This window comes from Salmo salar, chromosome 12, assembly GCF_965601325.2.
Source record: "Salmo salar chromosome 12, fSalSal1, whole genome shotgun sequence".
Classification (NCBI taxonomy): Eukaryota; Metazoa; Chordata; class Actinopteri; order Salmoniformes; family Salmonidae; genus Salmo; species Salmo salar.
In genome coordinates, this window is record NC_138302.1 from 86,981,381 (window position 1) to 86,998,265 (window position 16,885).

General features: G+C 43.1%; 1 protein-coding gene across 10 annotated transcripts in view; it reads right to left on the bottom strand.

Annotated features, from left to right (window-relative positions):
* Positions 1–16,885, bottom strand: part of LOC106565726 (band 4.1-like protein 1) — a 203,585-nt gene that overhangs the window by 11,615 nt on the left and 175,085 nt on the right. For 5 of the 10 annotated variants that reach the window (XM_045691843.2, XM_082959380.1, XM_082959378.1 and 2 more), the window contains 9 exons: positions 14,155–14,187; positions 13,024–13,173; positions 11,449–11,523; positions 8,926–11,034; positions 6,290–6,340; positions 5,474–5,791; positions 4,421–4,552; positions 2,131–2,211; positions 528–593 (listed from right to left, as the gene is read on the bottom strand). In XM_045691843.2, coding sequence (XP_045547799.1) covers positions 528–593; positions 2,131–2,211; positions 4,421–4,552; positions 5,474–5,791; positions 6,290–6,340; positions 8,926–11,034; positions 11,449–11,523; positions 13,024–13,173; positions 14,155–14,187 — 3,015 coding nt within the window. The remainder of the gene's footprint in view (positions 1–527; positions 594–2,130; positions 2,212–4,420; positions 4,553–5,473; positions 5,792–6,289; positions 6,341–8,925; positions 11,035–11,448; positions 11,524–13,023; positions 13,174–14,154; positions 14,188–16,885) is intronic. The other 5 variants (XM_082959381.1, XM_082959382.1, XM_082959384.1 and 2 more) reach the window with 4 other exon arrangements.

Sequence of the window (16,885 nt, forward strand, 5' to 3'; positions counted from 1 at the left end):
AACGGTAGTACATTGTACTTACAGCAGTAACCATTGCCCTAACCCTAGCCAAAACCCTAACGCTAACCCGGCCTAACCCTATCTTCATGTCTACAACCTAGCTCAACACTAACCTTAGTCATAACTCTAATCTTAGATTATATTCGATATTTCTTTAATGTCTGATTTACACAGATATTTGCTTCACGTACAACAAAATACACTGCAATACAGTGAGAGACATGGCATAGGCCAGATATAACACTAAACATACAAACCTTGGTATAACCTAACCCTAGCTTTATGTTCAACCCTGGCTAAACCCTTACCCCTCCAAATAGGGCTCCTCACATCTGAATTCCCAATTTAATGCAGGCACAGACACAGACACACACAAACTATGTTGCTGGTTCTAGTCCAGCCAAAATACAACTGAATCTTTTCCCACCTCTCTCTCAATAAATCAACAGCTACATTGGGGCCATGCAGTGCTCTGCCATATAGTCAGTCTATTGGGGGGGGGGGGGGGGGGTAAACTAGGTACTTACAGGGGAGCAATTCTCTTTACTAGGGAGAGGATCCTCCTTCCTACTGCCAACTCCCTGGTTCTGGTTCTGGGATGAAGAGAGGGAGGAGAAGAAACGTCACATGGATGAAGGGATGAAGTCATCATGTTCATGCAGATTAAACTGATCAGGTAGAAGAGCAATGTGTCCATATGGGGACATACAGTCCTCAAGCCTGACCGTAGGGAATCAGAAGCAAGTTATTAGGATGAACCTATAAGCCAAGTTATAAACCAATAGGCAGCCAAGCAAAAGTGTAGCATAACCACTTACATTTAACATTTTAGTCATTTAGCAGACGCTCTTGTACAGAGCGATTTACAGGAGCAATTCGAGTTATGTACCTTGCTCAAGGGCACAACGACAGATTCCTGACCTAGTCGGCTTGGGAAATTGGTTACTGGCACAACGTTCTTAACCGATAGGCTACCTGCCGCCCTACAGAAGTATGGTATCAACAGGGTTATGTACCAACTAGTGAAGTTCAACTCAACAGATCCTCCTGTCATTATCAAAACAGCATGTTTGTTGGCACTGTGATACAAATTGGAGTTAACTGAAACATTAAAGTGGCAATCAGCAGTTGAACAATACCAAAGTGTTCTGCCTTGGTTCTGTTTCGGTAAAAAGCTGATGGATGGAGCTGGAGAAATGTAACCACTCTCAAATCCATAGACAGAGCATTGGATGCATGATATGAACATGATCGTTTTAACCATGTTTTGAGGCTATATAGTGTTTGTTTACATTTACTTTATTTACCAATATTGTAGTAAAACAATCTTATATTTTGGGTTCTGGTGGGGTGCGACAGTTGAACTAAGCTCATGAGGCATTTATAAGTTACATTCTTCATGAATCAATGGGTACATATCATTCATTTATAAGTTACATTCTTCATGAATCAATGGGTACATATCATTCATTTATAAGTTAGATTCTTCATGAATCAATGGGTACATATCATTCATTTACAAGTTACATTATTCATGAATCAATGGGTACATATCATTAATTTACAAGTTACATTCTTCATGAATCAATGGGTACATATCATTCATTTATAAGTTACATTCTTCATGAATCAATAGGTACATATCATTCATTTACAAGTCCAAAAATGTATGTAGCAACTGCAGGTTGCCTCTTTAAGTGTCATAGACAACACAAGCCAATTATAGGGTAGCAGTACGATATAAACTAAAGAGCTCTGCATGGTTGAGAAGGCAGGAGAAGTCTTCATTTTAACAAGCTTATTTTAAAAGAATGTGCATGCAAATATTGTGAGGCAATATCATATCAAGGCCACAATCTGGTTAAATATACTCTCTAAACTTGCAGCCCATTATTTGCACATGAAAAACCTGTAATGGCAGATTAGAGAGATTCTCTATACCCTTATCCCCCATGAGCACAATAATTACACCAGTCCAGTTCCAGTCAAATCCATCATGGGGAGTTAATGAGTGTGCGGTTCAGAGAGAAGGGTCGAGAATGTACAGCAGAAAATCAGACTGCAGCCAGAGCAAGCATAGCATAGCCTTCCACCCTTTCTGCTGTTGTCAAGAGAGGGACTGACACATACCAGGTCTCCCTCTGGTGGCTGAGCCACGTCAGTGTTGCTGGAGACCTTAGTGTCATTACAGTTGACGTCAGTCTCCATTTGCTGCAGATACACACACACACACACACACACACACACACACACACACACACACACACACACACACACACACACACACACACACTACTGTATCGTGGCTTTCTACAAATCAAGAGCACATCTGCCCAAGAGGCTCTACACCATATAAATATCCATCTGTTATCTATTAGACTATCCACTTATTCTAGACATTCTATTTCCATGCTTAGCATGTCTTTCACCGAGAAGTAAAAATGTTGACTTGAGTTTCCACTTCAAAGGCACCCTCTCCAGATCACTGACACAGCTCATCCTCATCATTAGATGAATGGCACACCAGAGAGGCACTAATTACATTTTAATCAGGCACCTGTTGGGGCTGCCCCAGCTTCTTGCTCAGACTCTAGAGATGAATGGAACTCCCGCATTCTTTCATCATTCTCGTTAATTTCCTGTCAATACTTTAATCCCTCCATAATGATGCAATTATGTCATTGTGGTTGTGAGAATAAGGCACTCAGTCTAATCAAGATCTGCAGAGATATGAAGAGAAAAAGGCTAATGTATATTAGGCTATACCATAGACTCAGGGCCAGCGTCAAGTACAGGCCTTAGAGGGCCTGCCCGAACATACCTCCTGGCCTGCCCTACCGTACCTCCTTGCCCATCCCCCCAAAATATTCAAATATTGATCATTTATTTGACCGAGACCCACGCCAACAGAAAGACCCATCATTGTCAGACAAAGCATCCAAACAAACGAAACAGCGCTTCTCTGTCTTAGTATGTGTAGCCCATGTATCTGATGCTGTCTGGACTAGAAGAGTATGGCATGACATTCTCTTTTTTGCCAGACCGCATCAGATACATCAGGCTACATATTGTAAGACAGGAGGGGCACTATTTCAAGAATCTTAATATCACAAATAGAACTGGTGATATTGACAGTTTTAGGTGGTAATTTTTTATATCGTTTTCATCGTTGCCCCTCCTTCTCCCGATAATTGAAGATGCCGTGCCCATTTGAAAATCAACCCGATAATTTCCTAGAAAGTGAACCTAAACTATTTTACTAGGCAAGTCAGTTAAGAACAAATTCTTAGTTTCAATGATGGCCTAGGAACAGTGGGTTGTTCAGGGGAAGAACGACAGATATTTACCTTGTCAGCTCAGGGACTCGATCTTGCAACCTTTCGGTTACTAGTCCAACGCTCTAACCACTAGGCTACCTGACGCCCCTCCAACCTAAACTATACTGAAACTAATTTCACACATATAATAACAGATTAAATAAATGAAGTAGGCTAAAGTATGATGAGGGAGAATGGATGAGTTGATGAGCAATGTGAAGCAATGACGCACAATTATGTAATCACTTATTGTGAATGAAGAACAGGGCAGGCCATTATATTGTATTGATCTATTCTAATTATAATCCCAAAATGGTATGTACTCATTCAGTCTACTCTGGCCTACTTGGAGTACACATTGAGAACTTGCATAATTTACAAATGGCAAGAAGACCAAGACGAATGGATGCACTCGTTAGCGTTGTCCATGGTCTTCTTGCCATTGTAAATTACGCAAGCTCAATGTGTTTTCCAAGTAGGCCAGAGTAGACTGATAGAGTACATACCATTTTGAATGAAAATGACTCCAATGATGGGGAAGAAATTAATCATGATGACATCTCTGATGAGTTTTCTTCTGATTATGAGCCTCAACCTGAACCTACACCTCCGAGGCCTAAGTGTAAAAAAGACCGAACTGTGTGCACTGAGCAGGTACTGTGAAAAAAACTGATTTGCTCTGGCGCCTGCCTCGGCCGGTTGTATACATAAATGGATATAGGTTACTCCTTTTTAAACGACAAAAATACCAAACTAAATGGCCAATTGATGGGGTCAAAATTACTCTATAATGGTCCTACTATTGTCTTATTGACAAAATGTTTTCATTTCCTGCTCAAGATCATTTCAGACATGTTTTCTTCAAACAATTTAGACCCCTCTGCTACATTTGATCATTAGTGTGCACCTTCATTAGTATGCACCCTTATTAGTATGCACTAGCACAGCACTGAAAGTTTGTGCTTTAGCCAACTCCTCTGTCGTGTTTGTTGGCAGAGGACTTGGCTGGAGCACAAACAGATGAGACTACTGTACCAGGCTGAATCATCCACCAAACACAGGGGACAGATGTGAGTCCATAGGCATAGCCTCATGTAGTATACCTGCTCTGACATGTCCATGATGTTGGTGCTGGTGACCTCTGACCCATTGGTGTGTGTCTCCATCTTGGCGTCGGCCTTCCTCAGCATCTGGGCAGCGCTAACGGCACTGGGGTCTTTCCTGGCTACCGGGGGCTGCAGCAGGGTGAGACAGTCTGGTACAGTGAGACTACGTAGATAGAGAACAATACAATGTCTCTGGTCTAACTTCATCAATATTTCCTGACAGTAAAAAAAAAACTAAACAAATGGCCTGAAATTGACCCCCAATGTGTGTCGTTTTTATAGGTTTCTATAATGGGAAGCAATTTGAGTTGCTGAATGACTTTTGAGACACATGAAAATCCATCAGATGATCTAATTGACATGTTCAAAACAGATGTCTGAGTACGATATATTCTGGAAAATACGTGCTGGCTTCAACATGGTACTGAACATGCTTATCCTTAGGTCAACTACAATACATGTATTATTCAAAGATTACAATACTTTTCAAACAGACAATGAAACAATACAAGTATGCCCATACTACAGTATCAATTGGTGATTGTATATAACTTACTTCAGACCAAACATTCAGTAAAGAAAGCATGATTGACAATGGAAGGGAAAATACAAGGAAACATACACATTGCACAATAATCTAAAGCAAAAAACAGCAGAAGCAAATAGATAAACCATAGGAAAATGAATAAAAAACATGGATAAACCATAGGAAAATGAATAGAAAAAACAACAGAAGCAAATGGATAAACTAAAGGAAAATGAATAAACAGCAGCAGAAGCAAATAGATAAACCATAGGAAAATGAATAAAAAACATGGATAAACCATTGGAAAATGAATAAAAAACATCAGAAGCAAATGGATAAAATCATTTTATAATTTTATAACCTGAAAGTTAAAACATTGACAAAAAATAACCCAAATGGTAACTGAAAATGGTCCAACAGAAATGGTGACAGGTGATTTAATTTATAAGGGCAGGCGTCCCTAGCAGGGCAGTTCCGGCCATTAGAAGCAGAGAGTTGCAATGATCAGGTATGTCTGTGTCTACCTCATGGTGCACAGGAGGCATCTCCTCTACAGGGGACATGTCATGGGAGACCATGAGACGGGCTGAATAGAACCTGGAGGTCTCCTCAAAGTCGTCCCGGCCCACCTCGGGCAGCCACTCCCCCAGCTTAGACATGCTCTTGGAGAACTCCTCCACGCCCGTGTGGAGGTCCATGACGACGGTGAAGTCCACCTCAGCATCCAGGCTGGACGTGGAGCTGACCGTCATGCTGGAGCACTTCCTCTCGATGCCCAGGTGGGTCTCTTTCATGCAGACCACAGTGTCACGCTCATGGTCCTCCTCCGAGGCGGAGCCCGGCTGGGTGAGAGAGGGGATTACACAAAGATGGCCGTCACAACACAGGGCCAGTCTAGCAGTTGCTCAGGGCAGGGAGTGACCATGAAAGGGGTGATGATGATGATGATGACAGGAGATAAATGATCCTCTGGAAGTAAATATGTCTCCTGGGGGTGTGTGGAAGTATTCATGTAGGATCTTTGCTCAAGGTCATTATACAGTACATGTTACACATGCATATATGATCATAAAACGTTATCTTCTCCGGGCACGCAATTTGTTACACATAGTATTGACCTATATGGAGAAGAGAGGAGATGAATGGGGAAGCCTTACAGGCAGGAATTTAGCGGAGGGTAAACGCCTGTGGCATAGTCATGGTTCAGCCTCTGTCATATGGGCAGCATGCATAGAGATACCCATGGATGACTGTGAGGGAGACTGATCTATCCCAAGAGAGAACAGTGCAAAAGTGGGAACATGGGGAGGCATATGGTTAAATTCATTACGTAAAGTGACCTTGGCATCATCTACTGTATCTTCATAGATGGCAGGAGTGGAGAGTGGCTCCTGCAAAGGGAGAGCAGAGGAAGAGAGAAAGCAGAGGAAGAGAGAAAGCAGAGGAAGAGAGAGAGCAGAGGAAGAGAGAGAGCAGAGGAAGAGAGAGAGCAGAGGAACAGAGAGAACAGAGGAACAGAGAGAACAGCCAGAGGTTAGTCCAAGCTGGAGAGACAGACTACTACGATCTTAGAAAAAAAGGTTCTAAAAGGGCTGTCCTCATAGGATAACCTTTTCTGGTTCCAAGTAGAACCCCTTTGGGATCCATGTAAAACCCTGTGTGGAAAGGGTTCTGGATGGAACACAACACAGTTCTGCCTGGAACCAAAAAGGGTTTTTCAAAGGGTTCTCCTATGGGGACAGCCGAAGAAGATTTTTAAGTTCTAAATAGCACCTTTATTTCTAAGAGTGTAAACATCAGTAGAGTGACTGGGTTTCTACTAACCGACCATAAGAACAACAGAACAGTACGGTTCTAACATAGAAGGGGAGTCCCCCCCCCCCCCCCTTCCATCATTTCATGAGTACAGAAAACAAGTAAGCTTACTACCAGTTTGGAGAAGAGAAATTAACCCAAGGGTTGGGCTCAATTCGAATTGAAGGTAGTCAATTCAGGGAATGATTTGAATTTAAAATTCAGAAATGTAAAACCTTTTGAAATAAATAGCTTCTACTTTTCCGTTTATTGAGAAGTCATTGAAAATAAATACCATTGAATTGTAATTTTAGTTTACTTCCTGATTTCACTGCCTTCTATTCGAAATGAGCAAAACCCTGAAGAACCCACCAGGTAAAGCCAGTTATCCTGGTTTGAATTAGTATAACCTAGAGTGTCATAGAGAATGTATTATGGACAGGTTGTAAGTTATGGTAGTATAGAGGAGCCATAGCAGCATCGCAACTGCCAATCATTGGCCAAGGACAGAATCAGAGAATGCTGCAAACCACACAGACTGAATTTTTTTATGAGGCTCAAATGTTCAAATGGCCAAAGAATGGCGTTTGGTTTCAATGACATCAAAGGCGGTTTTGGAGGTAAAAGTAAGCAGCTGTATTATGATTTAATGACATGTTTGGAAGCCCATTCTGTTTTTGCACAACCAGTATACAGAACGGCTGGTGCTCTCACATGCTGTTTTTCACTTTTTGGGTGGGCCGGCTCACAAAGTGATCTCACACCTCTTTCCATACCTGGTCGTGCCAATGTGTCCATGACCTAGACGCAGATGAAAGACTGAACATTATTTAAGCTGTCAGGTCCGAGGCCTAATGTTAAATTATTTCACTGCCAAATACGTGCAAGCTCCTAATAACACGACCTGTAAAATGAACGTGGCGACATCTCTTACTGATAGCTAGTCTGTCTGTGTAGGTACAGCAGCCTGGGCACTGCTGTTGGACAGCTTGTTTCCTGCCTCTTTCTTCACAGTCTGTGTGGGTTCTTTGCTTTACAAGAAAGCATTATAGCATCCAACGTGTGATCCTTGTAAAGCATTTGATCTAGTTTTTAAATAATCATCCCCCAATAAGGTACTGTAAGCCACATTTAGCTCAATGCTCATGTCATTCATTTTCATGTTAATGAAGTTGATCATTTGAAATAACATGTCAAATCACAAACTATTTTCTCATCTACATGACATTACGCAAACTATTGAGTTGGTATCATATGTGACTTATTATAACAACTATCCATGAGGTCAGGAGATGAATGGTTGGCATTTGACGGATGAGCAAATCTGTAGCATATAGTGCCTTTATGGGTGATAATGACACGCTTCTTTCATTTCCTCACACAGATCCTGTCACAGTCAATTGAGCTGTAAAACATGTATGAAACCATGTCTGAAGTCCATGCCTTCCTCCACATGTCAGCTTGGAAACAGCATGGAAGAGAAGTGCTAAAAAAACTCAGAGCCATGGCAATATGCAAAACCCTTTGTTTCCTTGCAACCCTCTGCAAAAGAGGAGACTTGCTACAGGGTTAATTGGAAGGAAAATCAAGGTTCAAATGTTTATTTATTAAAAAAAAAATATTTAACCTTTATTTAACTAGGCAAGTCAGATAAGAACAAATTCTTATTTACAATGACGGCCAACCCCAACCCGGACGACGCTGGGCCAATTATGCGCCGCCCTGTGAAGAGAGGGGGGATAGAAGCAATGAGCCAAAGCATGAAAAGTTGTTTTTGTCTTTTTGACAATCTCTACCACAGCTCTGTAGTGGTTACTACAGATTTGCAAGCAGTTGTGTTTGAGGTTTGCTGTGAAGTGTGCAAATAAGGGTGGAGGGAGGCAGAGCGGCAGAGAGGAGGAGGGGGGATAAATTGAGAGGCCGAAAGGGAGAGGGTCCAAACTCATAGCAGACAAAATGCATTGTTGGCTGCATCAGCCAATCAAACACAGCCAAAACAAGTGTTTCAAAAGTAAAACTCCACCCCCCTTCTTCATATACAGGCACGTATAAGTTACATGTATGTATATTCAAGTCAATGAAAACAGGAAAATAAGAAAATGGGAGTGTGCGTCTCTGTCTGAAGCTCATGCGATGCTTTTTGTTTCCAAATGACTGAAAAGCAGATGGCAAGCAGAGTTACCGAGTGTCTCTTCTTGGTTGCGTCCAGGCCAGGCTCCCTGCTAACATTGCGGTTGATGTTCCGGAGTATGAGTCCAGACTCTCTGGCCTTCTGTGTTTTAACTGGAGGGGCAGGAGGAGCTGTCCTGGGGAGCGCTGAGGCTGGAGCTGAGGCTGGAGCTGAGGCTGAACCCTTGAAGCTGAGAAACTGATGACTCTCTATGGCTTCTCTAGCAGCCTGAAAGGGATCATCACAGGCAGCACTGCTCTGTTGATGAACCAGCTCTTCAGTTTTAGCCTCGACTCTTGCCAAGCCTTCCAGACCCCAGAAGCTGCCCTGTTCCTGTGGGGCATCTCTATGTGAGATAGTCGGGGAGTGGGTCCGTCTTGCTGGACTAGCGTTGGTTGAGATGAATGACATCTGAAAGTGATCGTCACGGGCAGCGCTGCTCTGTTGCTGAACCAGCTCTTCAGTTCTAGCCTCAACTCTTGCCAAGCCTTCCAGACCCCAGAAGCTGCCCTGTTCCTGTGGGGCATCTCTGTGTGTAGTGGTCGGGGAGTGGGTCCATCTTGCTGGACTAGCGTTGGTTGAGATGAATGATGAAGGCAGGGTGGATGTTTGATAGAAGGTGGACTCGTTGTTCCAGTTGATGTCTGAAGGTCCCTCTGATGAACCCCCTGACCATCTGTATTCTCTTCTAAAAACTCCACTCAGCTCAGACTCTGACTCCTGACTCCCTCTGTCCTGCTCATCTTTGCATGCTAAGCTCTTTGACCTTTCAGGTTTGAGTGGAACGATCCTGGTGATTTCTGACTGACTGCTGCCTGATAGTCTCTGTAAAGACCTTCTCTGACCCCTGACCTCTGATGTGAGACCTTCCACTTCCTCCCCCCCAGAGTTACTGGTTTGTCTCTCGTGTGTCTTGACCTCCCTCAACTTGACCTCTTCTGTGTGTTCTCTATTGTCAGTCATGCACCTCTCTCTGAGATTAAACCCTTTAACCGGTTCTCTAACCTGTTCTGCTAAACTATCACATTCTGTTTTCCCAGGACCATTGACAGAGCCCAGCCCTTCGTCTGCTGGCTGGACCTCAGTGCTGAAGTTCTTAACCTGGTCTCTTCCATCACACACTGCAGGATCATCCACAACACTTCCCTGAGTTGCCTTGACTTCTCCTATTGATGTATTGTGCTCCTTCTTCTTATCTTCATACGCAGACACCACTGTCTCCTTCCATTTTGCCTCTGGTGTTCTCTCCTCATCTTTCATCAGTGGACTCGTCACCCAACACTGGTCGTCTGGCTCCTCTCTGGACACAGGGTGATCTATTTGTCCCGCCTTTGTCTTCTCTGTTGGACTATCCTCCCAGTCTGATCCCCCGTTGTCTTCTTCAGCGTTTGAGACATCGCCCTCTTTTTCATAGATGAATTCTGTTGACATTCCCAGGTTTAAACTATTAGGTCTCTTCTTTTTTCTGTGTCTGTTGGGTTGATGATCCTTCTTAGAGTCTCGGAATGGGACTGGGACTGGGGCTGGGACTGGAGCTGTGGCTGGGGTTGTGGCTGGGGCTGTGGCTGGGGCTGGGGCTGGGGCTGGGGTTGAGACTGGGGCTGTGGCTGTGGCTGTGGCTGGGGCTGGGGTTGAGGCTGGGGCTGGGGCTGGGGTTGAGACTGGGGCTGTGGATGTGGCTGGGGCTGGGGTTGAGACTGGGGTTGAGACTGGGGTTGAGACTGGGAATATGCTATTCTTTGCACCAGAGTGTTCTGCTGGAGGTACTTTCCACTGTGAATCCTCTTCAGAAGATTCTGTGGTTTCAGCTAATTCCACCACGAAGCGGCTGTTGCTAGTCAGCCGCGGTTCAGAACATTCATCCTGGGCTTCCCTTGTGGCTTTGGAAAATGGAAAGTTATCAATATCTGTTATCATTTCTTGCCCATCCTCCCCTGTAACCTCGATATGAATCATCTTGGCTACTTCTATGTCTTTTTCCAATTCTTTCTTTCTTTCCCAAGAGGAATCAGGGACTAATGGGGGAGGCGAGGTGGAAGCTTCGTTCTGTTCTTCTGCCTTCCAGTTATAGTCGTGTTGATGACTATTTTGTTTCTCAATCAATACCCACTCCTCAGAGCCCTACATGTTGATACAGATTAAACACAGTTAGAGGCAGCAACTGAACTGTAACATAATTTAGGTTAACAGCTACAGTACAGTAATGTGTTTTTATAGTACAAATAGAACCTCTACATTCCTCTCAATCTATTCCGCCACAATTGCTGCAATCAAACATAGAAATGTGTACATTTGCATCCAAATGTAGGCCTATATGTGGGTTATTGCATTTCTTAAAGATTTTCTAAAACACAATGACTGCAGCAGATCAAATTCAACAAGATGCAAGAGATATCAGCTGTAGCTGAGTGTGCAGTATGTCTATAAAATGGTACCGGGCCACAGTTTCATTACAGATAAATGGCCAACTACAGTACAGTCAGTATGTTACAAGGCAGACATTAGAAGACAAAGGAGGAGGAAGAGAAGGGAAACCTCTGGGGAAGTCACCACAGTCTTCTGGACGAAGCCCTCTACAGAGAAGCTGTTTACTAGTTCCTTGCCCACCACCTGATGGGGGGCCGAGCGTTTCCCACCAGAAGAGGGGTGGAGGGGGAAGAGAGAGGGAGGAGAACAACTATTAGAGGAGCCCTAACTCTGTCACTCTTGTGACAAGGAGAGAGACCAACTGTATGGTTCTTTGGCAAAGCATACTATTTAAAATGTTGGTAATTTCATGCAAGAGGGGAAAATGGTTCAAGGAAAGAGACAGGTAGAAAGGGGGAAGAAATATTGATTCAATGGGCTATGGAGACAAGGGACTTTACAAACATACTGTACGTCTCTCCTGAATTGAAGTCCGAGTTAAAATCTATGAGCCAATCAAGATGAAATCTTGAATCGAATGATGAGATTATTGCAAACGAGCAACATGGGCCTAGTTAGCTTCCACCTGCGGCTGCCAAATCTGCATAAGCAAATTAGGAGGTATTTGCAATGCAAAAAAACTACATCAAAGGCTTTATGATTTTCTCTGAATCTCTCTGAGAAGTGGGATTTTCTCAGGCCACACTTTGCCATCATTCTTTCAGGACTTTAGCATCTCTCCCTCAGATCTATGTAAGTACATGACAGATCGAGTTGTCATGCCTTCAAGGATGTCTGATGATATTCTCCATGGCTATAATCCGATTGTTCTCAGACGGCAGATGAGAAAGCTTCCGTAGACTACAAAAATACCTGGAAACAGACTGCATTGACAGAGCTAGACTGGAGAATAATATCTTAGTACTCTATCTTTACAGTACAATCACAATGTGAAAGTGATCAAAAGAGCATGGGCGTTTGTGTTCTGACACAAAGGGAAGCATTTTAACTGTCAGGCAATCAAGGTGGGAAGACGCTAGAGATGATTGTTGCTTGAGGGCCTCACATAATCTCTTCAAGTTAACGTAGAATCACTTTCTGCAATAACTTGAGAGAGAGAGTTTTATCTTTAAATAAAACAGATATCTCTAATGATAAATGCAGGACAATTTTTCCAGGTTATTTTTCTAATTAAATGTGTTCTTATGATATCTTTTAGCACTACCATCACACTATCCAATAGGTCTGAGTCTGCAGCAGTATATATCTACAATAAATAACCACCTACAATACCTTGAAGAAATATTATTGTCCTCAAAAGTCACGGTCAAAAATACAGTTCTTGGTTTTATATCAGACTGTAAATATTCAGGTTAACAATATTCAAATAGATGACAAAGCACACGAACACAAAGCCAGAGTAGTGAATGTTCTCCAGTCTTGACCTCCAAGCCTACTGGGTTCAAGTGGAGTCAACAGTATGAGGTGCTAGGAAATTTAATGCAAGACTGGAATGTCAATGTTGTCATACACAGACTCACTGTCAGATGTCAGGGCAGTTTAAACAGGAGTAGTATGGCATTATCCGTGATATATTCATGACATACAGTGGAGAGGTGGTACATAGGTTAAAGGTTGTGAATCTCAACTGCCACCCATGCTCCAGTGGACCCCAGGTCCTCACCACCCTCATCCCACACTCACAGCCTTCTTCTCGGGCGTTCCGCCAGGAGACGTCCCTGACAGCCGCTTCTCACGGTTCATCAGCTTGCTGTTGGGCTCCCTCAGGGCTCTCTTCAGCTCATTGATACTGGCCTGGTGCTTCAGTAAGACATCCTCTGACTTATCCAAAAACTGTACAGAATAAAGGGATAGAGAGAATGAGAGAGGGCGGAGAGAGGAGGAGTAGGAGGATAGAGTAATATGCATTAGTATGACATCATATAAATTACCACTGCAGTAATCACAGACACACTAAATGAAATCGCATTATGCGTGGACGAACAAAACGTGATCTGAAATAAAATATCACTGTGACATTAATATCGTAGGCAGCGCACAGGAAAAGACACAAACACAATGACTTACACAAATGTGTCTTAATACTCAGCGATTCAGCACATGGATCAAGTGCTTTGTTTGTGGCCTGTGAATGTGATTGCATTTCTATTCCATTCAGTAGTTTGTCTATGGATGAATATGGCATTTGGGATGCTATTAAAACCTTTTGCCAATGAAAGTATTATCTATTTGGATGTTTATTAGGATGAAACAAACACCAAATTAAAACGACTCTGAATGTGCTAATATATACTCTTAGTGAATAGCTAGCTAGTTCTCTGTTGTCTAGTATTCATTTTCATTTACTACTGTTGCTGCATACATCATACATTACATCAATTGAAGGCTGACTTAAGTGAATGCTGTTATTCACACGAAGGCTGGTTTAAGTGAATGTTGTTCAGTATCCTTGACAATCCAGAGCAATCTGTGTTGCATCTTCATACAACAATAGGGACATTGCATTGATGATGCAGGCACTTAAAGAGGAAATGGAGCTTCAGTGCACTATCCTAATCCTAAAATATGTATACATTGTAATGTTCCATGTTGTTCAATAGTCTGCAATGAGTATCATGAGATTCCCTAGATGTTTTGGTAGAGGCCACTTGTTCTGTTGAGTGGGTCACAAAGCACTGGGACAGAACCAGGGTTGAAGTCAATTCCATCTGAATTCCAGTCAATTCCGGAACTGTTTTGAACTGCTGAAGAAATAGACAGGAATAGATATGGAACGGACTCCAACTCTGGACAGATCAGCACAATGAGCTATACCTCCTTGTGTCGAAGGGTTGTCTCCTGGTCCAACTGAGATGGCAGAGTTGGGGCAGAAGCAGGGACAGGGGTGTATGGGGAGGATGCAGAGACAGAGGAAGAGCGGAGACTGAGTCAAGGAGGCAGGCAGACAGACAGAACAACCCTAACTGGACACAGCCAGTAATAGCTGTACACACAAACACACAAGCACACACCAGGAACACACACACGCAACCATGCAGGCTGACTTCAGATTTTCAGATCGGAGTGCCTGTAAAATCTTTATAGTCAAGCTCTTGCTCTGATAGTTGAATGATCATTGGGGAATTTTGTCATTATGTCTATTAGATTTTGAGTACTACTTCCTGCTAAAAATAAAAGACAAAATAACAACTCAAAATACAGCTTTACCAAAACCGTAGTTCATTCTAGAAGGAAGTAAAATATTTAGGGCTGTCAAACGATACAAATAATTAATAGTGTTAATGGCATTAGTTAATTTTTGAATTTGCTAAAATTTGCTCAAGAATGGTCCACCACCCAAAGGATATCTAGTCAACTTAACACAAGCGTGTGTGGGGGGTGGTGGGGGGGGGGGGGGGGGTTCAACACAATATTAGGAAGGTGTTCCTAATGTTTGGTATACTAACTGTATATTCTGGAATCTGAAATTGCTGGTTCTGATATCTCTTGATTTCTTTATTTTTGGGGGATTTGTGTGTATTGTTTTGTAAGCTTGGGCGGTATACCGTATGTACCATATACCTGTAGTATTTGTAGTATTTGTAGCTACTTTTTATGTAAATACCTGCAGTCAACTTGTGCAATACGTTAGGAAATAAAGCAGATCACATTCTTCATTTCACCTGTCACATTATTTTCCACTGAACAAAAATATAAACACAACATGAAACAATTTCAAAGATTCTTCTGAGCTACAGTTCATAGAAGGAAATCAGTCAATTTAAATACATTCATTAGGTCCTAATCTATGGATTTCACATGACTGGGAATACAGATATGCATCTGTGGTCACAGATACCTTAAAAAAATAAGGTGAGGGAGTAGATCAGAAAACTAGTCAGTATCTGATGTGACCACAATTTTCCTCATTGCAGTGCGACACATCTCCTACACATAGAGTTTATCTAGCTGTTGATTGTGGCCTGTGGAATGTTGTCACGATCCTCTTCAATGTCTGTGCGAAGCTGCTGGATATTGGCGGGAACTGGAACACACTGTTGTACACGTCGATCCAGAGCATCCCAAACATGCTCAATGGGTGACATGTCTGGTGAGTATGCAGGCCATGGAAGAACATATTCAGCTTCCAGGAATTGTGTAATTATCATGCTGAAACATGAGTTGATGGCGGTGGATGAATGGCACGACAATGGGCCTTAGGATCTCGCCACGGTATCTCTGTGCATTCAAATTGGCATCGATAAAATGCAGTTGTGTTTTTTCTCCATAGCTTATGCCTGCCCATACCATAACCCCACTGCCACCATGGGGCACTCTGTTGACAATGTTGACATTAGCAAACTGCTCATCCACACGACGCCATACACGCTGTCAGCCATCTGTCCAGTCTTCCGGCGCCGACAAAGAGATGGCCGCCTCGCTTCGCCTTCCTAGGAAACTATGCAGTATTTCGTTTTTTTTATGTGTTATTTCTTACATTGTTACCCCAGAAAATCTTAGGTTTTATTAGATACAGTCGGGAGGAACTATTGGATATAAGAGCAACGTCAACTCACCAACATTACGACCAGGAATACGACTTTCCCGAAGCGGGTCCTCCGTTTGGCCCACCACCCAGGACAATGGATCGGATCCCAGCCGGCGACCCAAAACAACGGCGCCGCAGAAGGGGCAGACGGAGCGGTCTTCTGGTCAGGCTCCGTAGACAGGCACATCATGCACCGCTCCCGAGCATACTACTCGCCAATGTCCAGTCTCTTGACAACAAGGTAGACGAAATCCGAGCAATAGTTGCCTTCCAGAGAGACATCAGAGACTGTAACGTTCTTTATTTCACGGAAACATGGCTCACTCAAGACACGCTATCAGAGTCGGCACAGCCACCTGGTTTCTTCACGCATTGCGCCGACAGAAACAAGCGTCTCTCTGGTAAGAAGAAGGGCGGGGGTGTATGCCTTATGATTAACAAGACGTGGTGTGATCATAACAACATACAGGTACTCAAGTCCTTTTGTTCACCTGACTTAGAATTCCTCACAATCAAATGCCGACCGCATTATCTACCAAGAGAATTCTCTTCGATCATAATCACAGTCGTGTATAATCCCCCACAAGCAGACACATTGACGGCCCTGAAAGAACTTAATTCGACTATGTAAACTGGAAACCACATATTCTGAGGCTACATTTATTGTAGCTGGGGATTTTAACAAGGCTAATCTGAAAACAAGGCTCCCTAAATTCTATCAGCATATCGATTGTGCGACCCGGGCAAGCAAAACCCTAGATCATTGTTATTCTAACTTCCGTGACGCATATAAGGCCCTCCCCCGCCCTCCTTTCGGACAAGCTGACCACGACTCCATTTTGTTGCTCCCAGCCTATAGACAGAAACTAAAACAGGAAGCACCCGCGCTCAGGTCTGTTCCATGCTGGTCCGACCAATCAGATTCCACGCTTCAAGATTGCTTCGATCACGTGGACTGGGATATGTTCTGCATAGCGTCGAACAACAACATTGATGAATATGCTGATTTGGTGAGCG